The 26,866-nt window shown below is 46.9% G+C and overlaps 1 protein-coding gene across 3 annotated transcripts in view; it reads left to right on the plus strand.

Moving 5' to 3' along the window:
- The window catches only part of Tbc1d9 (TBC1 domain family member 9), a 105,105-nt gene that overhangs the window by 25,929 nt on the left and 52,310 nt on the right, over nucleotides 1-26,866 (plus strand). For 2 of the 3 annotated variants that reach the window (XM_040734856.1, XM_040734855.1), the window contains exon 2: nucleotides 18,033-18,143. In XM_040734856.1, coding sequence (XP_040590790.1) covers nucleotides 18,033-18,143 — 111 coding nt within the window. Of the gene's footprint in view, nucleotides 1-18,032; nucleotides 18,144-26,485; nucleotides 26,605-26,866 lie in introns of all 3 variants that reach the window. The other variant, XM_040734857.1, reaches the window with a different exon arrangement.

Raw genomic sequence — 26,866 nt, forward strand, 5'->3', positions numbered from 1 at the left:
CCTTCCCTGTAGAATGTTATCTTCCCACACAGCCTTGGGAGATAAGTAGGAAGATAGATTTCTACAATCTAGCAACAGAAACCTATGATGCAGGTTACAAGACTTTCCAGACAGTCACCACTAGTTAACAGAAAAGTGAGACTTAGCATCCTCTGATTTCTCTGCCCCTCTTGAGGTTTTTTCATAGTCACAGTGTACATGATTTTCCACAAGGAAATACAATAATACAACCATCTAAACATCTCTGAATTGCTGGATACTCTCCCAAATTTAAGATAAACAAGTTACTTATTTGGGGGTTTTCCCTAGTGACCTTCTTGGAAATTATTTCAAATAGTTTTTTGGTCATTTTCTAATTGTTTGGCTGACTCATTGTGAAAGTGTCCAATCATGATTGTTGGCACTTATTCTCTGAACCACCCTGAAGGATGCCAAGGAGGCTTGAGACCCTGGGAGAGACAGCACATACGTGGGACTCTGACCCAGTTTGCTCGGGTTCATTCAAAGGGGTGAGCAAAGACCAGTGCTGCCTAAGACTTACAAAAAGGGAACCGTCTGCCCTTATGCAAACTTTCCAGGAACTTGCACCATGAAAAGCAAAGACCAGGCAGATGTTTTTGAGTCACTGCTTGATGCTCATGCTAATGGAAAAAAAAAAAGCATATTGTACTCAAGCATATACAAGCAAAGCACATATACAGGCTGACGTTAGGAAATCATCTGTTAATTCCCTAGAATTTATCACATGCACTGAAGTTAAAGGTACAGAAATAGCGTCTAAAGCAGCAGTGACTGAGCAGCTTCCGTAGGCAGTAGAGTCCTCAACAGAGCCCGGACGCCTGCTTCACATACAGCACACCTAGGAAGCGAAAGGATTTCAGCGCACCCCAAGGCTCCTTGAAACTGCCACGGAGGTTGAGGGGCTGGGCTTGCTCGTCCGTGTTTCCCAGAGCAGCACTGGGTGGCTGTGGCAAAGGGACTTAGAAAATGAAGGTGTGAGTGAGCACGGAGAACGGCGGCTTGCCTCTCTGGCCAGTCACAGCTGTATTTTGCTGCAGCCATCACATCGTCTTCAGGCCACCAGGAGCTATGAAGAGAACCAGGCTTCCTGGCCTGTCCTCTAGATTTCAGAGGCTTTGTCCCTCCCCAAGCCAAGGGCAGGCGTTGGGCAGCGAGCAAGTTCTGGGGCGTGGTACCTAATGTTCCTGCCCATACTCAGCTGAAGGTGAATGCTTGTTGACCACTCTAAACTTTACCCTGCTAGACACAAGTGAAATAGTACCACAAGGACAAAGGAGGCTCGTGTGTGAAAGGACAAGGGATGGTGTCCCAGCGGCATCCCTTAGTCATTCGTGCAGTGGCTGGCAAACAAGCAGGCCCACGCAGTTTGAAGAAGCACCTTGGAGTCAAAGCCAAAGCAAAAAGCACTGTGTGGTGGCACATGCCTGTAATCCCTGTACTGGGGGCAGGAGCCTGGGGAGTCCAATGTCAGCTTGGGCTGAACGGGGATACCAGCTCTCAGAAAAAGCAAAGCGAAACAACAGAGGAATCCACTTGGCTTCTGTTTTTCCTCTTCATGTCTGTGTCTAACACTCTCCTTTCAATATGAGCGACAGAAAGTGGGGATAACACTTCTGTCTGCATCGTCTGCGTGAGGGGACATTTGCTGATCCTCGGAAAAGTCATAGCCTTTATTCAGGGTGCTGTAACCACTTGAGGAAGAACAAAATCCCTTCTGCTTATCCAGTGAGGACTTGGTTGAAAGACATTGGCATAGAAGGAATTCTTGCATACAGCCATTGATGTTGATGGTGTTTGGTTTATTTTCTTTGGTTTTTTGAAGCAGAGTTTCCTCGTATAGGCTTGGCTGTCCTAGAACTTGCTCTGTAAATCAGGCTGGCCTGGAACTCACAGAGATCTACCTGTCTGTCTGCCTCCTGAGTGCTGCGATTAAAGGCGTGTGCCACCACCAACCAGCATGCAATTATCATTTAAAAAATGTTTTACAGTATTTATTTTCATAGGATCCCATCTTTCATTGTATTGCCGTGTTTCATTAAACCCCGGAATAGACTGAGACCAAGCGTTTAAAGTTCATCCTTCCTTAGACTTTGGTGTATGTGAAAATCCCGTAAAAGAGCAAAGGGTACTTATAGTACAGTGAGCCCTCACCATCCGTGGGCTGCAACCAACCATAGGACGTCACATGGAAACTGTTGAGGAGAAGATCTGTATTGAACGTGTCACATATTTCCTCTTAGAAGCATTGCCTAAACAATGTCATAGAACAGCTGCTTCTGATGTTTTAAAGCACCATGTGGGAGGACGTTCATAGGTTAGATGATAGCAACCTTGTGCCCTGATCATAGGTGAGATAGCAACCTTGTGCCATGGGCACTGGCAACTTCGGAGTCCTTAGGACACTCTAGACCGTATGTGTGGGTTTTTGCATACTGTTTTCTCCGTGAGATCAATAAGCTTAGTGTTGAAGGTGTATTCTGAAGTTTGAAAACAATGTAACAAATGTGTTTTATCACATTTTAAACTCCTCGTTACTCCAAAATTCCTCATTCATAAATAAAATAATAATAACACGAAGAATAATTTCCCCCCACCTTTAATTTTTGCTCACCATTCCCCAGCTGGAGATACATACGATGGGTGACAGTTGCAGCTTTCACAACCGTTGCTGATAAATTGCGCTATGTCAGTGTGGCAGGTTTACAGCAGGCAGCAGGCAGGTGACACTTCCTTGGAAGTGATTTTGAAAAGAAATGCTTCTCCACCCTAGCATGTCCCTTTCACTGTTACTGGTGACCCTGAGGTCTAGAAACTGTGGGTATATTTCAGAAAAACGTGCATGCTACTTCTAGTCCAAGCCTGGACAGCTTCTTAGGAAACCTCACTTGGGTCTGCTGTGTTCCATAATGAACCAACTACATGTACAGGATACTGAAGAGCAGTGATGCTACTCTTAAAGACAGGGGTGGAGGCTGTTGCCATCTCTGCAGGTTTTCTCACGTGGTTTGCACCCATTTGTTGGTACCATGATCTTTCTCCAGCTCTGCTTTCTGTGTTGAAACTCTATGTGGACCTCAGAGTGTGGTGATACATTATTTATGGTTTATTAAAGCTTGCCTGAGGATTCAGAAAGCAAAGCCAGCCTCAAGCTATAGTGATCAGGCAGTGGTGGTACACACCTTTAATCCCACCACTTGGGAGGCAGAGGTAGACAGCTCTCTGTTAGTTCAAGGCCACACTGAGGTAACACAAAATATATCCAGTCCTAAAGAGAAACAGCTCACACAGAGATGATCTCAGCACTTGGGATCACACACCTTTAATCTCAGGCCTTGTGAGGTATTTAAAACAAGAACAGGGTCTCAGAGCTGGTATTCATTCTCCATCCATACTGAAGATAGGAAGGCATTGAAGTCTCTAGCCACTTTGAGGCGAGCATAGCAGTCTGGGATTTCAGTCTAAGGTTTGGTGGAACTAGGATCGCCTTTCAGCCTGAGCTAGAGGTAAAAGCTAGTGGCTGGCTGCTTTGCTTTTCTGATCTTTAGCTTGAAGCTTGCACCCCAATAGCAGTCTCTGGGTCTTTTATTTTTCATGCTACATCAGAGATTGCTTTCTCACTTAACTGTCACAAACTGAGGTTTCCCTGTGAAGCATCCCTCACTTGAGGTTACCCAGAGCTGGAACTTTTCCTAGGAGGGAACACAGGTGCGGCGTGCTGAGGTCATACAAGACTCCTCATCATGAAGGCAAGGTGCTGTGTTCCCTCTCCGGCAAATAGCACGGTTAATTTAATCACACTTCTGCAGCTGTACTTTGTTCTCAAATATTCAGATGCAGCGCTGGAAAGCATATTATTAAGTTGTGGTTAATGCTGGGCACCTCGAGCAACACTCGGCTCGCGGTAGTGTAAAAGGGGCATGTACTCAAAGGCCCATGGAACCACAGGGGTCACTTGGGGTTTATTTGTGCTCTGAGTAGCTCTAAACAGAGACCCATTCAAGTTAGGTTGAATCCAATTACCTGGGTTTGGTTGCTAGGATACCTGGACTGGAAGCCAGACCGGAACACCAAAGCGACCAAGGGAGGCAGCTGACAGAAGTGGCTATGGTTGCTCTCTGGTTCTCCAGGTTGCCACATGATCCCCTGGTGGCTGGCATCTCTCCTCACTTCTGCTCCCTTCCTGCTGATGGCTGGCTTCCTTGGCACTGCCTTTTGTCTTCAGTATCTGCAGGCGCGTGGACCGCCTTGCATGGTGCATGCTGCTTTCATGAAGTCCTTTCCACACCCTCTTCCTACAGCTGTGTGGCTCTTTTCTCCTGGTTTCTCAGCTCGCAGCACTGAGGGGTGTGTGACGGGTGCCGTATCTCTTCGCTCTAGGCTACAGACTAGTCCTCTGCTTGTCCCAGCTGTGTCCTGGTCTAAGGCAGGTTGCGGCAGCGTGTTCTGTACAATATGACACACTGCCTCCCCAGGTCCGGCCCCATACATTACTCTAGGGGATGCTAGTTCTTAGGGTAGCCAGTGGCCCACATAGAAAATAACAGGAGCTGATTTCAGTGTAATTATTGATAAACTCCTACAGTGGGTTCTTCACTACAGTGTTTTGGTAGTCTAGATTATTTCTCTATTACATTGTTAAAATGTACACATTTTATAATCATGAGTAAGAACGTTTATGACAATTCTAACAGTGTAACAATATCTAAAATACAGCGGAAGAGATGCCTTACTGTGTAATGCACTTGCCTCACACATAAACATGAGGGCCGAGTTAACCCTCACAGAGAAGTGCCGGGTGTGTACACATGTGGTACCAGCTCTGGGAGGAGACAGCAGGGCCCTGGGCCTCACAGAACAGCCAACCTTGTCTTACTGAAGAACCCCAGGCCAGGGAGAGACCCTGTCTCAAAAGAGGGGGATGATTCCTTGAGAGTGATACCTGAGGCTGCCCTCTGCCTTTCATGAACATGCATACACACACGTGCATGCACACCCCAAACAAATATTCGCACACATGTGAATAAAACCACACACCACTCCAACGTCAAGAAAGGGTGTTCTTGGGATGAGGAGATTATTACTCAGTTGGCAAAGGGAGGACCTGAGTTCAGATCCCCAGTACCACATGAAAAGCTGGGCAAATAATCGTATGTCTGTAACCTCAGTGCTGGGGAGGCAGAGACAGGAGGATGTCTGGGGCTTGGCATCCCAGTTGAGGGAATGATGGGTTCCAAACACAGTGATGGACTCAGTCTCAAAACATAAGGTGGAGAGTGATGGAGGAAGACACCCCGACAGCCACCTTCTAGACTCCACATTTGAATGCACGGGCATGCACACACACACACATATGCACGCACGTGCACATGTACACACACACGCATGCATGCAATGCACACGCACACACACGTGCACACACATGCACACGCACGCGCACGTGTACATATACGTGCACACGCGTGCACACACATGTGCACATGTACATACACAGGCATGCACACGCGCACACACACACGCATGCATGCACATGCACACGCACACACGCGTGCACACAGTGCACACGCACACATGAACGTGCACGTGTACACACATGTGCACACGCGCACACACACATGTGCACATGTACACACATGTGCATGCACACGTGTGTGCGCACGTGCATGCACACACACACAGAACTGGAAGACCTGTTTCTTCCACATCAGTGAAGGCAGCCACTATCCACAGCTTACCGTGCGGCCTTCTAGAGGTCTCCTAAGCTAAAGTAAGCACAGAACTCTCTTTGCTTATGTGCAGAAGTCCAGAGATTGCCCAGTGGTGGGAATGCTGCCATTCACTTGACCCACTCAACTTCCACAGCTTTCAAGGTTTAGATGAACGCACAGGAAACGCCAGCTCCCGTGACAGGGAAGCAGCACAGGCTGTGCAAATGGATATGTACTTTGATCCACATGCAACAGGGGAAGGGAAGAGAATTCTAGAATGCATGGTCAGCTCCTTTTCCGCCCAAGTGTGCTTTGTGGTCGGTATTCAAATACTTGCCATTGTTTTCATGTTGCAAAGAGTCTTGGGTAGGCTAAACCATGCAGCTGAGGATAGCCTTGAACTTCTGATCCCCTCCTGCTAGGATTCCGGGAATGTGCTGCACACACCGCTTAGTACCCAGCTTACGAGATGCTGGCACTGGATTCAGGGCTCCCTGGATGCTAGGCAAAACTCTGCCATCTGAAATACATCTCCAGCTTCCTCGGGAAAAGATTGCCAATGGATGGTTATTGACCAGGCAGTAACAGTCATTATAAACACAGCAGCCACCTGTTTTCTTGAGGGTGCGATCTCTCTGTGGGTGACAGTGTAACTAACCTATATGGTTGGAAATAATTTGTCTAATTATTCGGTTTTCTCATTATAAAAGTACTGAGTTAACATTTGGGAATTTTTTCAATTTATTTAATGTTTAGGTGTGTGTGTGTGTGTGTGTGTGTGTGTGCACGTGCGCACACACGTGAGTGCGGTTCCCTGTGGAGGGCAGAAGAAGAAATCGGATTCCCTAGAGCGTGAGTCACAGGCAGCCCTGAGCAGCCCAGTGTGGGTGCTGGGGACAGAACCTGGGTCCTCTGCCATCTCTTCTGCCCCTGAAAAATCTTTTAAAAATTCAGATTCAGGAAAACTTTAAAATTTTTATCTTGCCTCCTAATGTTAATATTTATATCTGTTTTTGTAATCTTTAACTGATATGTGCTTTGTACCTTTCAACGTAAGTGATATTTTTGACAAATTACGCCACACACGCAAAAAAAATTAGTTTTAAGAGTTCTTTTTTTCTTTTTTCCATATAGCATAGTAGGTGCATTTCACCACGCCATTAAACAGTTGTTTGTAGGTACAATTTTAACAGTGTCAGTGTTGTTATATAGATGTACCACGGTTTATTTAGACTCTTTAGGTTATCACAGAAGTGTAATTTCTACTTCAGGACCACTTTGCTTCGTAGCATTTCATTATGTCTGGCACGATAGTGCACACATTTTAGTCCCAGCACTCGAGAGGCAGAGGCAGGCAGATCTCTGAGTTCTAGGACAACCAAGGCTACACAGAGAAACTGTCTCAAAACACGGATGACAGTGACAGTCATAATTTCATCGTGGACGTTGGGTTCTCTAGCTGATAGACACCGTCACGCGTTCAGAGACGAAAGCTCCGCTGAGATAGGAGAAAGTTTGGAGCCGTGGCTCCTGTAAATGTCACCTGTGTGAGAGTCGGGGTCTGAGGAGCATCAGGCCCCTCAGCGCCAGGAGCTCTCTCCCTCTGCCCTGTCTCAGAGCTTCCGGTTCAGGTTTTCAGACCTAACCTGTAAACAAGATGAGAATCAGTGCAGCTTCCTGCTGTGCAAGTACAAGCATCTGAACGTCTAATGAATGGCAGCTGCCCTGCTCACTGATGCCCCCCACTGCCCCCTCACTGCCCCCTCACTGCCCCTCACTGCCCCCTCACTGCCCCCCTCACTGCCCCCCTCACTGCTGCCAGCTTGCCTTTTATCTGACTTCAGTGTCATCATCCCATTGGTCTGTGTTGGAGCAGACTTGATCACATATGAAAGGCACAGGACAGCAAGCTAGTGTGCGGCCTGGGAGCACCCACTGGGGCCAGGGCTGCTTCCGGGGTGAACTGCCAGGCAGAGGCACCTGTCGTTATTTCAATGTCCTAATGGTGCCATCTTGAAAAATGTTTTTTTAACAAAAGACATCCATATTCTCCCTGCAGCACGGGTGTGTGAGTGTGTGTGTGTGTGTGTGAGTGTGTGTGTGTGTGTGTGTGTGTGTGTGTATGTGTGTGTTGCCAGGGGTTGACGTCCAGCACTTTCCTCCCTCTAGCTTTTGAGACGAGGTCTCTTTCTGAATCTGGAACCGGCCGCTTTGGCTAGACTGGCCGGCCAGCAAGCCCTCGGGATTTTCCGTCTCTGCTTCCCCAGTTTCTGGCATCCCGGGCACTCGCTGCCCTTGTACACAGGTGCTTCAGACTGGACTCAGGCCCACGTGCTAGCACCAGAGACCGTATTGACTGAGCCATCATGGCTCTGGCTGCGGCACCCATACGTCTGTCTATAGGCTGGGCCCTACAAATGATGCAGCACTCGGGCACGTCCAATCATTTGACAATGTGACGACACTGTCATCTGTGAAGTTCATGAAGAGCACAGGTGTGCTACAGCCAAGAGAAAGGAAAAGTCAGAGAGTGTCTCTTAAGGAAGCTTACGATTTTATGTTGACTCACTCCCTTAGCTATCCTCAGCTGCATTCGGGATGAGGGTTAGGCAGGCCTCACTCATCCTGGGTGGGATGTTAAGTAAGGTTTTGCACCGAGAGGTAGATCAGTGATCCCTTTAAGCCACTGCCCCAAAGGGAAGGCAAAAAGTCTGCTCTCCCTTTATGCAAGAGAGCGAGGCAAGCGTGATGACTTTAAAAGGATGTCCTTCTGGGCAAACTGGAACAGCTCTTGGAAGACTTGGCCTTCAAGGTTCTGGGAGCCTGGAGCAGCACACACTAATTGGCTGTCTCCCAGAGGCTCCGCAGATAAAGTGCTCTCAGATGGCAGCCTCCTGCTCTGTTTGTTTAGTCAGAAGCCAGCCTGTGCTTTCTCTTCTGAGATAGGAAACAGAACAGCTCCGGCTGCCTTCTCTCCTACCGAGTGTTCACTTGCTGTGTTCTCCCAAAAGCACACATGCCACAGACCCAGAGACGCAGCCACACAGAACAGGCTCTCCACCTGCCTGGACTCCGTCTTCTGCCTCTTTAAGCCAGCTTCCCTCTTTTCGAGATGAGGTAAGGGTCCCTAGGGATTACCAGATACACTAGATCAGGTTCTCACCACTTTGAAGACGGTGCCCTGTGGGAACCAATGCCCAGTGGGGGGGAAACCTCCTTTCTCCTCCATTCATGTATTCTTGTTTTCAACTGAGAAATTATGTTGGTTTACTTTCATTTGCATTGCGAGAACAGTGTACTTTCCCAAGCTGAAAGCTGTTACAGAACAGAAGACAATTTCTAAAATCTGTACATACGGTTCTGTTAAGCAAACTCCGGAGGAAATGCATGCCCTAGAGCTCCCCCCGCCTTTCATTTAGTGCTACCTGTTTTGCTTAATGTTATTATCTCACTATGTGGTCCAGGCTTACCTCAAGCTGAGCATCCTCTTGCAGGGTCCTCTGACTGCAGGATGCAGGTATACATCACCACATTTGGCTAGGGTAGTTTCAAAGACGGGACTTTGAACTGTTCCTTACTGTTCTGCTTCCAGTTATGAATAGAAACTTGAGATTAAGCATCTAGAAATTTAGAGCAATTTACCTGTTGAATTTAATAATAAAGCATGGTTACTTGTTTTTAATGTGATTTTTTATGTTGCATTTTGCAAATGTCTACAGTAGGTTGCAAACTGTCTTGGTTACTTTTCCATTGCTGCAACAAAACACCATGGCCAAGACCCTATAGAAGAAAGAGTTTACTTAGGGCTTACAATTCAGGAACTGAGTTAGTGACCATCATAGCAGGGAACGCGGCAACAGGCAGGCAGGCAGGCATGGTCCTGGAGCAGTGGCTCTCACATCTTAAGACACAGCCACAATGCAGAGAGAGCTATCTGGGAATGGCGTAGGCTTCTGAAACCTCAAAGCCCCGCCCCCCGGTGATATACCTCTTCCGACAAGGCTACACCTCCTAATCCTTCCCAAAGAGTTCAGTCAACTGGGGCTCACTACCTATGGGGCCATTTTCATCTAGATCACCAGAGAAACTAAAAGTCACACACACACACACACACACACACAGAGAGAGAGAGAGAGAGAGAGAGAGAGAGAGAGAGAGAGAGAGAGAGAGAGAGAGAGAGAGAGAGAGAGACTGAGTTTGGGGAGTACTGGTATAGCTAACAGAGTGAGTAGTGTATTTATAATGCCACCAACCTTCTGAGCACTCTTTCCACCAAGAACAGATTGATTCCTGTGTGCATGTGTGGTACAAGCACCTCCTTTCCTTGAGAACATCACATCAGAGCCATAGTTAAGGTGACGTCATGGGAAGCAGCTGTTGAAAAGGGTTCTCATACTCTGACGTGTTGCTTTTCTCAGGAGATACTGGAGGAACGTGATTATATATGACAATAACACTCCTAAGACTTTTGTACACCGAAGGTAGAATCCTAGTCTTGAGGCCGGGTTCACACTTTTCCATAACCTCTTAACTCTTTTCTTTATGGTAAGTAATAGCGAAACGAGAATAACTAGTATTCTCGTAGGCTACAAAACAGAAAAAACACACAGTGCCCCCACGTCTTACCTCAGCCATCCCTGTGACAATCCTTCCTCTGAATCTATCGCCTCTACACAGAGGACAGCCATTGCCAGTGTTCCTTTTCCATGGTGCTCAGCGTTGCTGGCCACCAGGATCGATGGTGCCTTCATGTCGTTCGTGGTGACTCCATGGACCCAGGTGCATGCGAAGTTAGGGGACTGTAGACAATCACCTGGCAAGCCAGGTGTCCCTGGCAGCTGAGCACTTCAGCTTGCCCTGTTTACACCTGGGGCCAGGTGTCTGGATGCTGAGGACAAGCATGTCAACCAGCTAGTTAAAGTCTGAAGGCTTTGGCTGCTGTTTTACTCTGGGCACCAACCCTTATAGATATGGAGAGGTACGGAAGTGTACCAGGAAGGGGAAACAAATAAAAGATAGGAATTTCGGATCACACAACACACTGTCCAGCGCCTCGAAGACATAAAAACAAACCCACAAGCACAGGAGCCGTGCTGACAGGCATGTAAAACTGACCACACCAGACACCTGTCAGGAATGGACTTTCCATCTTGGTCTGATTTCTTTCTGTGCCCTGTCATGCTGCTGTGTAAGTGCTTCAATGTCCTGGGAGTGATCATTTACATCTAGGGAATGGCAGCCAGAATACGGTGCAGGCTGGTGACCTCCAGAACCCTTCCACTGCTCCAGATAAGGAGACAGACACAGAATGATTCTCGGGGCTGCATACACCAATCCAGAGTGCTGAATTTAGCCGGGAGTTGGTGGCGCACGCCTTTATTCCCAGCACTCAGGAGGCAGAGGCAGGCGGATCATTGTGAGTTCGAGACCAGCCTGGTCTACAAGAGCTAGTTTCAGGACAGCCTCCAAAGTCATGGAGAAACCCTGTCTTGAAAAACAAACAAAATACTGGATTTATGTGGAAGATTCCTGAAGAAACAAGCCTAAGCACATTGCTTCCCTAGCGTTAGAATGATCAATGAATGTTTGCTGACATGAATAGAAATTGCCTGGGCTTGCCAGTCACGGCCTCTAAAGGTGAGTAGTCCCAGAATGACCAACCTGTCCTCGTCAACAAACAGCAGCACAAGAGGAGTGACAGATTGCACACTGTGAAGAAACAAGCGGGCCTTCTTAGCTGCTGAACAGCCAGATAAACGCCAACTGAAGCACACAACGTGTAGATACCAATGTCTTTCCCTTTGGGGTTGGCTGAAAATAAGTAAGTCCCATAGAACTAAAGGTTGGGAAGTGTCATGGGGACTCAGATACTATAAGTTTCTTGAATGGACTGCACAGCACCTTTGAGAGTAGTTCTGTAATATCTAATAAGGTTTAGGGATACAATGACCCTAGTACCCAACAAATCTATTCTAAAGATATGTGCTCATGTGCCTAAGGATTTATTATCCAGAGTGTAATTGCATGGTTATTATTGTTTTTAAAGGGGGGATTCAAATGCCCTTTACTAGGAAATTGAATGTAACAGCGTGGATATATAGTGAAATATTTCATGTTTAAGGTAAATAAATCAAGTTTATTAGCATATTGACAGACTTTGTACAAGTAAGTTATTGGCATTATCTACCTTCCATGCTGTTGGTGCTGTGAACCAAGGGCAACCTTGAACTTCCCATCGTCCTGCCTCTACCTCCCGAGGCCTGGGATTCAGATTGTGACACCATCCTGGGTTGTGCAGTTATGGGGAGTGAATCCAGGGCCTCTGGGTGACAGGCATGCTTATCAACTGAGCTATATCCCCAGCCCCAGGGGATCTGCTTTTTTTAAAATCATGGTATAAATTACAAAGCACATATGTGTTAACACATGTACATACACATGGGCCAACCAAAGTTTTATATATATATAAATATATATGAGTCTATATATATATATGAGTCTAGGGAAAGAGCTAGCACTGTAGGACCACAGAAGTAACTTGTGGTGTGTGCTCCATGGTCTTCCTTCGACCACACAAACCACAGCCAATGAGAGAGAATGTGGAAAGCACCTGGAATGGTCCGTCAAGTTTCCAAGTTCTTAATACTTTTTTATGGCTCCTCGTATCTCATCAAACAACAGTTTGTCACACCTTCAGCCACTCTCCGGGGTAGGTGCTGTTTTTCTTTCTGTGCCTGGAAGTAGGCACCTGAAGGAACTGCATGGCCAGGACATGAGCCAAGGATGAGCCCTCTCCCCTTCCCGCTGACACAGCCGTATCTCGGAAGAAAGCATGCGGTATTGGGTGAGCATCGGATCCCCCCAGCTTTGTGTGAGGTTGCCTGAGGTGGTTCACAAATCGACCGACGGATGTCATGAGCACCCTCCTATGACACCCACACTCTCTTGGCACACCCCTGCCCGCTCCCCCGTGGGGGTAACACCCCTGCCCGCTACCCCGTGGGGGTATCTTCTATGCACTACAGAGCAGCCGCCATGCGCGAGTCCCATCCAGTGCTCCCCATGTAGAAGGTGACCACCCTCTCGTCCCCTCGACCGAGGGCAAAGCTTAGGCGCATTACTTTCCCAGTGTTTTTCTGAGTCTCCTTGAAAACAGATCTCTGCTTAGTAAGATGCTCCGAGCTGAAGTAGAAGGAAGATCAGACAATAGTTATTTTGAGGGCCATAATTTGGTTTCGTTATCTCAGGCGATTAAAGATTGTTTAACACCAGAAATAGCTGACTGGGGCAGCTGTTCAAACAGTGCTTTGTGTCGGAGATGATGACAGAGCAGTGTTGTGACAGCTACTCCGGAGCTCTGTAAGAAGCCTTCTAAGAAAATCCTGAGTGCTGCTCCCCGCTTCTCAATTTCATCTTTCTTCTTCTTTTTCCCACTCCCCGCATCTTCTGCTCTTTTCTCTAGACTGGATCATCCATTTTTTAGTCTTGGCTTGTGTCAATCAGGCTTGGACAGCACTAGAATAACTCATCTAGACTTAAAAAAAAATGCCTAACTTATTTCTCTATCCAACACACGTTCGGGACTTACTGGCTTCCCTTCGAGGTGCAGAACCTGTGGGTCCTGCAGAATCAGCTTTTCCCGGCTGCCAGGGAACTCCCTGTGTGGAGGGTAAGAGGAGTACAAAGCAGAGATGTTTTCAAATAAATGCAGCCAGTGCTGTGGGAGCAGAACTGAGTAGTTTGCAAGATACATTAAGTAATGAGGAGTCCATTATTCCAGGGGCTGAGACAAGAGCAGACAGCATTGTTTCAAACGGGGTGAAAACCTGACCAGTGTTTGAGCTGGAGAGGTGGCTCCGTGGTTAACATCACACATTGCTCCTGCAGAGGCCCTGAGTTCAGTTCCCAGCACCTACATCCAGTGGCTCACACCCCCCTGTAACCCCAACTCCAGGAAAGCTACCACTTTCTTCTGGCCTGTAGACGCCTGCACTCTCGGGCACACACAGACACATACACATAATAAATACAAACGTCTTTAAAAATCTGGTCACTGTGACCAGGTATGAATAGGCCTGGGATTCTGGTTAACACCAGAAGTATGTGTTTATTGACTTTGAAAGTATGTGTTTATTGACTTTGAAAGTATGTGTTTATTGACTTGAGTGGCCAACAGCACAGCTCAGTTTGCAATATTCTGTTTGAATACCTACTGCTTTGAATTTTCATACGGAAAAAAACTGGCATGAATTTCTAATGCAATGGGATATCCCGATATTACACTGCTTCTATAAACCATTTCAGCGTGGACCCTGTGGTAAGAATTTGTATCCATATGTTATTGTGTTAACTATCTGTTAGTTTTTGTCTAATTCTTAGTGGAGGGCTGATGTGAAGGCAGACTCAGCAGATGAGCTTGCAGTTCTAGTCTAGAACCCTCTGGGGCTCTGCTAAGCAGTTCCGTTCTCTGTATCTCTGACTGGCACCTGACACTGGAACTAAACTTGTGACATTGGGGATGGAGTTCAGTTGGTGCCGTTGGAGTGATCAAGGCACATGGATCGATTGGGCTTTTCCAGGAGCCTTTTTTTTTTTTTTTTTTTTTTTTGTGGTACAGAATACAAACACTTAGTGACCCGACAAGGATGGAGAAAACTGAGTCTGGGAGACAGCTTGCATGGGAGGCAGGAACTTGGAGCCGGGGAATGAAGCACTCTCCACCCAGGGCGGCTAGTGTGCACTGTTCTTGGTCTGCCCACGGGAGGGTGTCCATCTATGAGGACGCTCAGTGGGCATTAGAGGCAGTGGTTGATCCTAGCCCCCAGCCCTCTGACTTCAGTCTGAAGTCTACATGCCTGAGAACAGACGAGCGTGAGTTCCAGGAGGCATTATCTCTTCTTTGGACTCAGGAAGAAAGCCCTGTTAGCAACAGAATTACAAGCCTGTGGGCGTCTTCTGACGCTGTACGGGACTTCTGGCTAGCGCTGGAGGGAAACCGCTTTTCCCAGCCAGTCGCGCTGTCCGTCTCTCCTGTAGCTACACTCTCCCCTCTGTGGGTAATGAAAACAACTGGAGATCAGAAAATGTGGGTCACAATAGAGCAAACAAGAATGCATTTGCCGGTGATGTTGTATAGAAACCTAACCCAAACTCTGCAGGGTCCATGAACTTTACTTTTATTTTTATTTTTAAAGAGTTTTGTCTAGTTCACAGAAAAACTGATTTCCACTTTAGAAATTCTAAAATTGTGATCGTTGCTGCTGTTGTTCTCTGATACGCTCGGGTCAGCTGGTGATCGGTGTGCTTTGCAAGGAGTCTAAATCGATGCTTTGCCCTTGGACAGTGGCCAAGGACGGGCATAGGACTTCCCTGTGGTCTACCTCACTTAGACTTCTTGATTAATAATTCTAGTTCAGGAAGACAAGTGCTACAGTGGTCACTTTACAACTAAGGAAATCAGGGCCACGTGAAGGTAAATGGCTTGCCCACCTCCACTGAACTGGCTAGAACCCACTCAGGCCGGGCACTAAGCTTTTCAACATGAGCTGACTGGTCCGCAGAGTCTTCCAGCACTCGGGCTGCCAGGGCTGAGTGAGGTGGTCTGTGGAGAAGTGTGTGTGTGCCAAGGTGCTGCTTGGTGTGGTCAGAAACAAACCCCATGACACTGTGGGAAAGCATCACATCAGGGGTGGCGTTTTCTGCCGAACATATAAGCTCTGCCTTGACAGAACTTCATGGGAGGCTTAGTGTGGACGGTCCTAAGCTTGAACCTTTACAGGAGGCCGCTCGCTGTTGAAGCACGCCATTCCCAGTAAGCCTACACCCATACATAAAGGTAGACTGCAGGGCCTGGAGAGATGGTTCAGTGGTTAAGAGCTTTGGCTTCTCTTCCAGAGTCCTGAGTTCAATTCCCAGCAACCATACGGCGGCTCACACCCATCTATAATGAGATATGGTGCCCTCTTCTGGCCTGCAGACAGACATGTAGGCAGAATACTGTATCCATAATAAATAAATAAATCTTAGGAAAAAAGTAGGCAGCAAAAGGAATCTTGGAATGTTCTAATCAGGTTCCCATTGAACCTTGGGAAGATTCTTGCTTGCTCTAAACAACCTGTTGCCTCTACCTATGTCCTACTCCCCCAGTCCTCAGAAATTAGATAGTGATTTAATTGCCTCCTTTCCATAACTGAGGAAACAGTTTTAAAATTCTGCCACATATATACCCACAACTGCTCAACATGGCAGGTAGACATCAGGCCAGTGGGGAATGCATCTGGAGACATTTTTGGAATGCCACCTTTCCACACACAATAGAAGATTAACAACTCAAGAATGTGCCCTAAGGTTATTTGCCTGTTCTGAGACCTTAACTGCCCCCTCTGATTTCAAGCCCTACTGTATATTGGGTCCTATGTAACTTTGGGCTAATCAAAGACATTTAAATGGTGGGGATTGCTTGAGTCAACTTGAATTACTGTAATGAAATACCTGAGGTAATTTAATTTATAAAACAAAAGACTTATTTAGCCCCTGTCCATCAGACCAACCCCACTGCTTCTTTTTTTTTTTTTTTTCTGTAGTTGGATAGACAGTTCCAAGAGCACACCACAGAGAAAACTGCTACCTCACAGTTAGGGAGCAAAAAGGGGGGAAAGGACAAGGGGGCCACAGTCCTGTAAAGATCCCAGTGGCCTAGGAACCTCCTACCAGGTTCCATCATCTAAAGGTTCCAGGACCTTCCGACGGCGCTACCCTGAGTGCCAAGCTTGTTACATGCAGACCTCAGGTGACGTCCATCCAAACCCGACAGCCTCTGCTCTTCACTAATTACCCATTCCCAGAAAATAGACTGGCTGGGAGTATCCCAAGCCTCTAGTAGCTCCATGGAGGACACTCACTCAAATGATAGCAGGAATGTCTCAGATTTGTTCATTCAAGTATGGCAGGTGGGCGTGGAATTCTGAGAGGTGCTACCCTGACCAAGAAAAGCATGTGCTGCCCAGCACTGAGTGTTCTCAAACCAGGTGACCAGCACAGTGATCCCTTCCAGGCACCTTCCAGTTTCTTCAGAGCATCTTGAAGACATGTCACCTTGTGCCAGAAGATGGCTAAGACCCCTTACTGCCACGTTTGTCCATGGGAGCAGGTTTCCCTGAGGTTCAGGTTGACTCTGTGTTGTCGAGAGATACTTGATTGTAAGATGTGTCCCTGTGGTTGGTTTAATAAAAATGCTAAATTGCCAATAGCTAGGCAGGAGGGACTTCTGGACAGAGAGAGCTCTGAGAAGAAGAAAGTCAGAGTCGTCAGCTAAACGGAGAGGAAGAAGGGCGAGCAACACAGGATAAAGGTAACGAGCCACACAAAAGACCATAGATATGAAAATATTGGTTTATTTAAGTTATGAGAGCTAGTTGGACTTAAACAAGTCTAAGCTAAAGCCAAGCTTTCATGGTTAATACTGAGTCTCCACATGGTGTGTGCATGCACGTGCGTGTCTGTGTGTGTGTGTGTGTGTGTGTGCCAGCAGCCCAAACAGACAAGTCTGTCTACACTGTGTCAGTAGATCATTGAGGATGTACACCCCAGAAGTTAGCTTTATGCAACCAGCAGTGTATGATCTGTCCCTCCTCGGTCTTATTGGTGGATCATTTCAGAGTTCTAAGCCAGCCCCCAGGACCTCTAGCGATAGCTAGGGTGCCACAGATGGCCAAGATCTACTGCATGTGAAACAGTGACCAGTGACCTTCTGTCTGTGTGACTTTCCGCCTTCCTTTGCAGGTGCCCTGGGCACTCTTGTATGAATGAAGTAGAGAGCTGGTAGCTTGTGCTGTGCTAAGTTTTTCGATACAAAGGAAAAGTTTGGCAGATTAAAATGGAGGAGGAACATCCTGACATCATACCCGATACTTAGGCCCGGTTCTCATGGCTCTGTCCACTTACTCAGTCAGAGGTATCTTTCAAAGCCCAAAGGGAAGGATAGCGTGTACCAGGCATAAAGATGGTTAGAGGAAAGACGCCAGTGTGGGGTGTTTATGGCCTTTCCTATTATTAGCAGGATCCGTGACAAGCACCATATGCCAGGGGCTCTGCTGGGGCACGAGCTTTACGTGGTTGTAAAGCCTTTCAGTTTCAGCTCCAGATCACAAGTAACAGGGGCCAATATCCTCTTCGATGAACACTTGGTCCAGGTGCCCCGAGAAAGGAGGCGTGGCCATCAGGAGGTCCAGCGGGATTGCGGAGCTCCAGCTGATGAAGGAGTTCTGGCATGGGAATCCTGACCTGTCTCCCTCTTCTCTGTCGCAGGCCTCCTGGTGGGTACCCTTGACGTCGTGCTGGACTCCAGCGCCCGCGTTGCACCATACAGAATCCTGTACCAGACTCCAGACTCTCTCGTCTACTGGACCATCGCCTGTGGTAAGTCCCGGGAATCTGCGATGCCCACGTTTGCAGAAAAAAAACGACTTCCGCACAGTAGGCAGCTTCAGAAGGAATGTGCTTGGTGAACGCAACCTCCCTTTGTGAGTTTAGGGCAGCGATCCTCGGTCGCTTCACCACCGAAGTGTTGGTGGCTTACCGTGGTACAATGGCTCCTCTCACTCGGGAGTCTTATTGGGACCAGGAAGCCTCCATCTGGAGTGACACGCCCTGTAGCAGGAACGCGTGATTTGAAGGCCAGCTTACAAGGAGGAGAGGAAAGTACGCCTCCTCTGCCACAAGTGGCTCTCATGGAGTCTGCTCACACTCTGGCTAGAGATTCGCAGACCACCTAGCTAACATGCAAAGGAAGCCGGGAGACGGAACGTGGTGGGGAGCAGGGTACTTATAAGAGCTTGCTTACCCGTGATCCTTCACGCATCAGCCCAGCGGCTTCTGCGAGTGAGATTTTTTTTAATCTCTTCCTGATAATTCTGCCACGCCCCTATGCTTACAACAGTAGCAGGCAGCCTGCTAGTGTTGGCACTCACAGAATAAGGGTGCCAGCTTACTGTTGTGTTTTATTATTTTATTTTCCCCTTTTAATATTTTTTACATTAATTGGCTCTACTTTAGAACGGCTTTGAGCTTATAGGAAAACTGAACGGGTAGCTCCAAGACCTCCCACTCCGTACACCTCCCTGAAGTCAGTGAACCAGTACTGGCAGACTAATAAGACGGCACAGCTTGTTCAGAATTCCCTAAATCTTCCCAGTGTTTTGCTTTAATTGTTTTTTCTGTTTTGAGATGCCACCAGTAAACCATATTATTTTGTCATAGCCTCTTAGGTTTGCCTTGATGTGGAAGTTTCCCAGGATACCTTGCTTGGATGCCCTTGACAGTTTTGAAGGAAAGGTTAATGGTGCATGGTGGGATTGCTCCTCTACTGTGTCATGTATGTCTTTATCTATGGACTACTGAGGATTGAACCCAGGAAGGACTTCTTGCCAGTGCATATCAGTACTCCAAAGGAAGCTGGGGGGAAATGTCATCTGTGTTGTGCTGATGGATGGTTGGGAAAGTCGGAAAAAAATCTAGAATAATGTTAGAACTGACAACGAAGCCTGAAGACAAACGGCAGGACTGAGGTGACTCAATAGGTAAAATGCTTATTGGGCCTGATATTGGCCCCCAGAATCCACGTAAAACGCTGCTGTGATGTGTACACTTGTAACGCCAGTACTGGGAGCAGAGAGGCAGGCATACTTCCTTCTTGGCTGCTCAAGACCAGTGAGGACCCTGGTAGACAGACTCTGAGTAACAACACTCGAGGTTGTCCTGTGGCTTTCCCAAGCATGCACACATACTTGTATATGTATGTGCACTTCCATATAACTGAATTGTATACACACGCACACATGCACACACACACACTCACAAAGGACTTTGAAGATCACAGAGAGCCCTTATAACCCTTGGCTTTATGAGGATGGGACCCTCCTCACTCTCCTTCAGATCTTCATTTCTTGGGTCCTGGAGGCCTTAGGGATCCTGTAGAGGCAGGAGTCCTCAGGGCTCTTAGATCTCTTTGCAGCCTTCAGGTTCCCGGCCAGGTTTCAATGATGTGGGAGCTTCCCGGTGCCTCCCCTTTCCCACGCATTCTGACACCAGTGCTCTTCAGCTGGCTTCTGGGGCATGGCCACCCCGCAAAGCAGCTCCTCTATGAACACACTCGTGGGGTGGAGCCCCGCCACAAAGCTCGCTTGTTTGTTAATTACCTGCTGAACCAAGGTGAAGGAACAGCAGGCTGTAATTGCTGGTGGCATAATTTATACCCCTAAAAGGTACACCTTCATTTTTCTGTTAGCTAGTGCCTGTCACAACTGCATGACCTCATTGTAGTAAACCCAGAGTGGCTTCATCTTTTATATGTATTGATCGCGTAAGGATTCAGCCATTATGCTGGCCTGCCTGTCACCTGGCAGAATGCACTCAGGCAGTACACTGGTCAGGCCAGGGTTCCAGGGTTGTGTGGTCTGCGAACATGTACAAAGGACCCCTTTAAAAGAAAGACCCTGCCCACTTATGCTCTCTTTCCTGCTGTTCCCCTGGGGCAGACAGGACTCTTCCTGTCTCCTTCTTCTCTTCTGTCCTCTATCTCTGTGTCTCTGTGTCTCTTTATCTATTTTCTCTTTCCTCCTCCTCTCTTTCCAATTCTAATAAAACTTCTCACTTAAGCTCTGTCTTCCTGGTATGTTTGTCCCTGCCTGGGTCACCCTCACCTGCTATGGAATCCGCCGAAGGTTCCTCACACTTTATCATAACAGATTACCCGTAGAGACAGCCCAGAATTTCCTCACAGAAGACTCCAAGGAAGTGACAGCCATTGCCCATTAGTTATTCTTTCTTAAAAGTTTTCCATTTGTTCCAACTTGAGTTTGAAACCCAACTTACTAATTTTAAAATCAGAAGCTCCTACCATGCTGATCTTCGAGCTTGTGATTTTAATGTTAAACTGCAGAGTTGGTAACTGGTAGAAAATATGGCAAAGGCTTCTAAATTTATGCATATTTCATGAATTTTTGTAAGAGAAACTTCAAGAGAAAAGTGGGTTCACTTACTTGGGAAGCCATAAGATAGCAAAGCCTGTCGTACATGGTTTTGTAAGTTATCCATGAGGGTGAATTGAATTAAGAGAGCGTTGACCTGCTGTGTCTGCCATTAATGTCTTGACATGGATCACTCTCTGTAGACCAGCAGGACTCTGGACCATAAATTCTGATTTGCCTTAGATTGGAGACACAGACAACTAGGCAGGGGAATTTTCTGGACACGTGAATGAGTGTAGCTTTCTGCTAAAGTGGTAATTACATGACCTGGAGCAGTGTTGGCTGCAGTGTTTGATGGACACCTCGCCTGTCACACAGCCCCAAACAGAGCCTTGGGTTGGCTGCCCATTGATTCAGTCTAACTTTTATCTGCCAACCCAGGATCTCTCAGGGTCTTTTCAGGCACTTGGTTTCAGAACTGACAAGTCCATCAGCCATCACTTTGTCAACCATCATTTTAGGATATAAGGAGGGGCAGAGTTCTCATTCCCAGATATAACCAGTTATTAAAACTCAACATTCATTCTCACATTCTGCGCTCTGTACTGGCACCATTTAAGGGTCACCATGCTGGCGTCATGGTTAAACATTCTTGTAGTTAGTACCTGTAAGACCCAGAGAGTAATTTAGCATTGCTAATGGTTCTGTTCCTGCTGTTTGCTACAGTAGACAAAAAAAATTGTCAGTCTAATTTTCCTTCCACATGAAATAGACAATGTGGGAGTTGATAGACAATATTAGAATCATAGTCTGTGTAGTTAGTTCAAAGACTATTCTTGTATGTGTACATATGCATATGTATGTGAATTTTCATATGTGTGCAGGTACATGTGTATGAGGGTGTGTATACATATGTAGGCATGAATGTGAAGACTAGAAGACAATGCAAGTTGTTGTTGTAGAATATTTAACTATGTAAGGATGTGTTACTCTTGTTTATGCTGTGTTGTTTAATTATGTAAAGATGTGTTGCTGTTTCACCTTGCCTGCCTAAGGCACCTGATTGGTCTAATAAAAAGATTAGCCACTAATAGCTCAGCAGGAGAGGGGTAAGAGCTTGGGCAGATGGGAAGAGAGAATAAGTAGGAAGAAAAAACAAAGAGAGAGAGAGAGAGAGAGAGAGAATGAATGAGGGAGAAAGAAAGGGAGATAACCAGGGCCAACCAGGCAGGCCAAACAGGTAGACACAGCGCGTACAGAATGAAAGAAAGGTAAAAAGCCCCCAGGCAAAATGTAGATGAAGCAAAACAGGTTCAAATAAGTTACAAGAGCCGGTGCAGCAAGCATAAGATAAGGCCGAGCATTCGTAACTAATAATAAGCCCCCGTGTCATGATTTGGAAGCTGGTTGGTGGCCCGCAAGAAAGCCTGCTGCAGACCATGGCAACTCTTATTAATGAAAACATTCAGTTGGGGCCAGCTTACAGTTTCAGAGGTTTAGCCCATTCTCATCATGCTGGCAAACATGGATGCTTGCAGGCAGACATGGTGCTGGAGAAGGAGCTAGAGTTCTCCTTGATCCAAAGGCAGCAGCAGGAGACTGTGACACTAGACCTAGCTTGAGGCTACGTAAATCTCAAAGCCTGCCTTGGCAGTGACACACTCCCTCCAACAAGGCCACACCTCCTCCATCAAGGCCACACCTCCTATCAGTGCTGCTCCCTATGGTCCAAGCATTCAAACACATGAGTCCATTCGGGCCATTCCTGTTCAAACCATCTCAGATGTCTTTGTTGTTTGCCTTCTATTTGATTAATTCTGAACACTGTATATTTAAAGACTGAAACATGTCAGAGATCCTTCCAGCCTGTTCCACGTCTGAAAATACCACACTGCTGTTTTTAACCCTTAGGAGACTTAGTGGACTTTGTTTTCTGCTGTTACAGTGTGTTTGCTTGTTTGTTTGTTTGTTTGTTTTAATTTGTAGACAAACTTATTCTCTCTCAGTCTCTTCCCCTCCATCCCAACAGTGAGAAAATTTCAGGGTAGTACTGCGGTCAGTCTCAGGACCAAAGTCCAACATGTATTATTTGTCAGTGCCACACAAGTGCTAGCTACCAAATATCAATCCCCAGGGCCTTACACCTCCGTTCTTAACCCTCAGAGGTCACAGGACAAAGCCACTCTGTGGGTCTGTCTGAACATTTCTTTCTTCTGATTTCAAGTATACTCCATGGACTTGCAGATGCATTTCAGACTGGGTGGGTGAGTTATCAGACCACAGTGGCTCAGTGTTTTCCATCAACATCACACACAGCATTGAAAATTTGCCCAGACACCTGTGTGAAACCTACAGGTGGCAGTCTAGAAACCCTCTGAATGACAAAGCTTCGCATTCTTCAGATGTTAGCAACCTGAAGGACATCCAGTGTAGACCTTGTTTTCCCCTGCAGAGCTCTTTGTCTGAGCGGCCCTCTCCCTGCCTTTGGATTTCTTTGTCTTCTTAGCTTAGTCCGGATGGATCAGCTTGTTTTTCCTGCTCTGTTTCAGTAGATGGGACCTTTGGAGAAAATAATAGCCCAGTGCTTTCTCTTGCTTCTGAATTCAAACACATTTCCACAAACTGCTCCATGAATAGACCGGGTCCTGTCAATCATGGTGACAGCTGCCTGTCAGGTCACTTTAAATGGTGTAGGGGCATGAGAGTGTTAATGGGTGTGTGCTGAGATCAGGGGACAATCCTGTGGGAGTGGATTCTCTCCTTTCAACCACGTGTGTCCTAGGGATTGAATGACTTTACCTGCTGAGTCACCTCACGCGCACACCCACAATACTTAATGAGACGGTCTCACCACGTTACAGTGTAGTCCCTGCTGTTCTCAAACTCGAAAAGCTCCTCCTGCCGGAGCCTCCTAAGAGTTGGGACGACTGTAGGCATGTGCTACCATGCCCTACATCTGGCTTTAAACAGGAATGGTGAGGCATCATGGGGGCATGGGTAGATGCTTGTCAAATTGAAGTGTGCACGCACACACTATTCCTACACTGGGTGTGGGTGTGGCAGAGATGTATATACATGGTTCTGTGGTTAAAGAAAATAGTGAAAGCAGTCCAAAACTGTGCGAGGTTAAGACACATCTGCTCTGCCCTCAATCTTAAACCTGAGTGTTTACTGCCAACTCGACAGCTTGATGGGATGTAGGGCTACCTAGGAGAAGGGCCTGTAACTATGCCCATGTGGGACTGTCTTGATGATGTAAACTGAGGTGGGGGGACCTGCTCGCTATGGGTGGCACCATTCCCTAGCCGTGTAAATAGAGAGCAGGAACGGAGTGACAGCGCTGCATTCTCTCCCTGTGTTGATAGGCTGTGGCCAGGTGCTTCAGGTCCCTGTGGCCTTGGCTTCTCTGCCATGCTTCGCTGCCCCCTTGAACCATGGGCCACAAGAAGCCCCCTTCCTCCCCTGCGTTGTGTTTATCGGAGTATTTCATTACAGCAGCAGGAAGATAAGCTAAGAAAGTTTCTTCCAGACCAACAGGAGACCCTATCTCAAAAATGATGCAAATGACATCAGAGGAATGACGCCCAAGGCTGACTTCTCACCTACACACACACACACACACACACACACACACACACACACACACACGTATCCTAGTGTGATTTCTTGTAATGGGCACTGTGAGATGAGATCTACCCAAGAAGCAGACCACCGTTGCCAAACCTCACCCAGCTTCTGGCCAAGTCTTGATGGGGAGAGACGGAGCGCGTGAGAGGCGGCAGCACAGGCTGGGGGCTGTGTGGAGGGACGTGCAGAGGCTCTGCAGCCCTGTGCATCTCCCCACGGGTCTCTTTCCTGAGGTCCCATGCATCTGGCCGTGCCAACAAGCCCAGGTGGAAATGTGGATGGTGGACACTCTGCCAGGTGCCCTTGATATTGGTAGCATCTCACAGCTCATGGGGTCAGTGACCTGGGCAAAAGAAGGGTTTGGGTTTGGGGTGAAATATTCATACAGTTTGAAGAGATAACCAAAGTATGAGAGGCCCACAGTTTTTTTTATTTCATTTTTTCCAATTGTTATTTAAATTCTTACTCTAAAGGATTAAAAATTCTCTGTCAAACTCCTCAAATTGATAGTTTCCTAAATATTCCAAATAATAATTGTATCTTACATTTGAAAGGACTCCCTATTACCTGCTTTTCCAAGCTGTGTCTATAGACACTCTCTCTCATGGTGTCCACAGGGCTAGTTTGAGGGGGAGGAGGGGCCGTTGTTCATGTGTTCATTTCTCCTGTACAGAATTTGGGGTGGTTATTAAAAGCTGTCTAAAGATAGCCAGCCAACTCATGTTGGCCAGATGGAGGGGCCAGGTTAACGTGAGCTCCAGGTATTGCCACAGCATTGTGTGGTGCTGACAGCATATTGCTTTCCCAGATGCTTGCCCTTGGTCCAGAGCTGTGGAAAGCGCCTATGATGCGGAAGTTCTCGTCTCTAGGGTCTCACATGGCTGCTCTGCCGAGAAACCTTCTCATTACCCTTTATGAGAGCATCATTTTTGCAATTTTCTCATTTCATTGAAGTCCTTGGGATTGGGCCAAGGGCCTTGTGCATATTAGCCGAGCACCACCCCAGTCTCCCATAAGTATCCATTGCCAGGCATTTTGGTGTCTAGTCCTAAAGTGGAAGAACATGAGCTTGGGTTTCCCTTTTCCTTTTGTCTCCCCTCCAAGAGTGGTCCTGAGGTCCCTAGAGCATGCCTGTCAGTCTTGAAGATGTTTTAGATCAGAGACCAGAGATCTGCGTATAATTTCAGATAACGCCCACGTCTGTCACATGTCTTCCTGTGCTGGGAACCAGCTTGCGATATCTTGAATTTCCGGTGACAAAGAATGTAGAAAACGGGCATTCTTGAGATCTCAATTAAAAGATAACTTGGGGATCTTAGACCGAAGAACCAATGGCACCAGAAGCTCGCTCCTCAGTGTGGAGATAGGAAGCATATGCAATTGAGATGTGTAACTGTGGGTAGTTTGCCTCTAAAGCCCTTTTCCCCATAAGATAACGATAAAAGGAATTTATTCCTAGCACTGTCTAACTTCATCTAGACAGTCATTCTGTTAATGCCCTGCAGTGTAGTTACATATATTCCAAGGCTAAGACGGTTTACTTTGGAGGTTTCCAAGCGAGGTGACATGTGATTCTTAGCAACTGGCAGAAATGTAGGGACTTAGCTGGAAGCTGCAAGGATGAGCTCATCTCTGTGTTTCAAGGCAGCTGCACTTGCTGGGGGAGGGTGCTGTCCTCTAGTGATAGTCTGCTTTCATATCTCATTCATAATTCAACAAGGCTCATTTTTTTGCCCATTATATGAGATGGTCCCATAATATCTCCATGGGCACAGCATAGCTCACCCAGTGTTGCAGCTTAACCACAGAAAGCTCACGTCACGACAAGATCTATGCCGCCCTGTAAATTACACATTCTGGAAGGGAGAAGAAAAGAGCTAAATTCCCAGCTGATGCATCTTTGCAGTGTATGTGGTTACATCAACTAAACCAGTCTCCATTTCTGGAATGACCTCATTTGAATAATCCAGAACACAGTACCTGCTCTGGGTGTCCCTATATTCATTGTCTTGTGTGTCTCTTCTCTGGGGGGCTGGAGTCAGAGCTCTGGGGATGGCAAGCGATCTCCTCTGCCAGTGTTGGATGCTGGTGAAGCAAGCTTGGTTCTTAATACGTCTTTGGCATGAAAGCTGACACCCCTTTGCTGCCCCCTCTGCTTCTGTGCAGGTGGCTCCAGAAAGGAGGTTACTGAGCACTGGGAATGGCTTGAACAGAATCTATTGCAGACACTCTCCATCTTCGAGAATGAGAATGACATCACCACATTTGTAAGAGGAAAAATACAGGTAGTCGCCTTCTCATTTTGTTTTGGCTGAATATTATTGAAATACATAGTATGCATGTATAAAACTCTCAAAGGAGAAAATATTTTAAACATACCAAAGGCTTTTAGTTGAAAAAAATCAAAATTTACAGAAATATTGCAAAAATAAGGAGTGTGTATAAATGGGTGTGCCCTTCACTTGGACTTAGAACATTCCACCCCAATTCCTTAGAATTCTTAAGGCTAACACTCCTTCAAGGGTGTGGTTTCCAATAGTGACATTT

Source organism: Mesocricetus auratus, unplaced genomic scaffold, assembly GCF_017639785.1.
Source record: "Mesocricetus auratus isolate SY011 unplaced genomic scaffold, BCM_Maur_2.0 Super-Scaffold_100041, whole genome shotgun sequence".
Taxonomy (NCBI): Eukaryota; Metazoa; Chordata; class Mammalia; order Rodentia; family Cricetidae; genus Mesocricetus; species Mesocricetus auratus.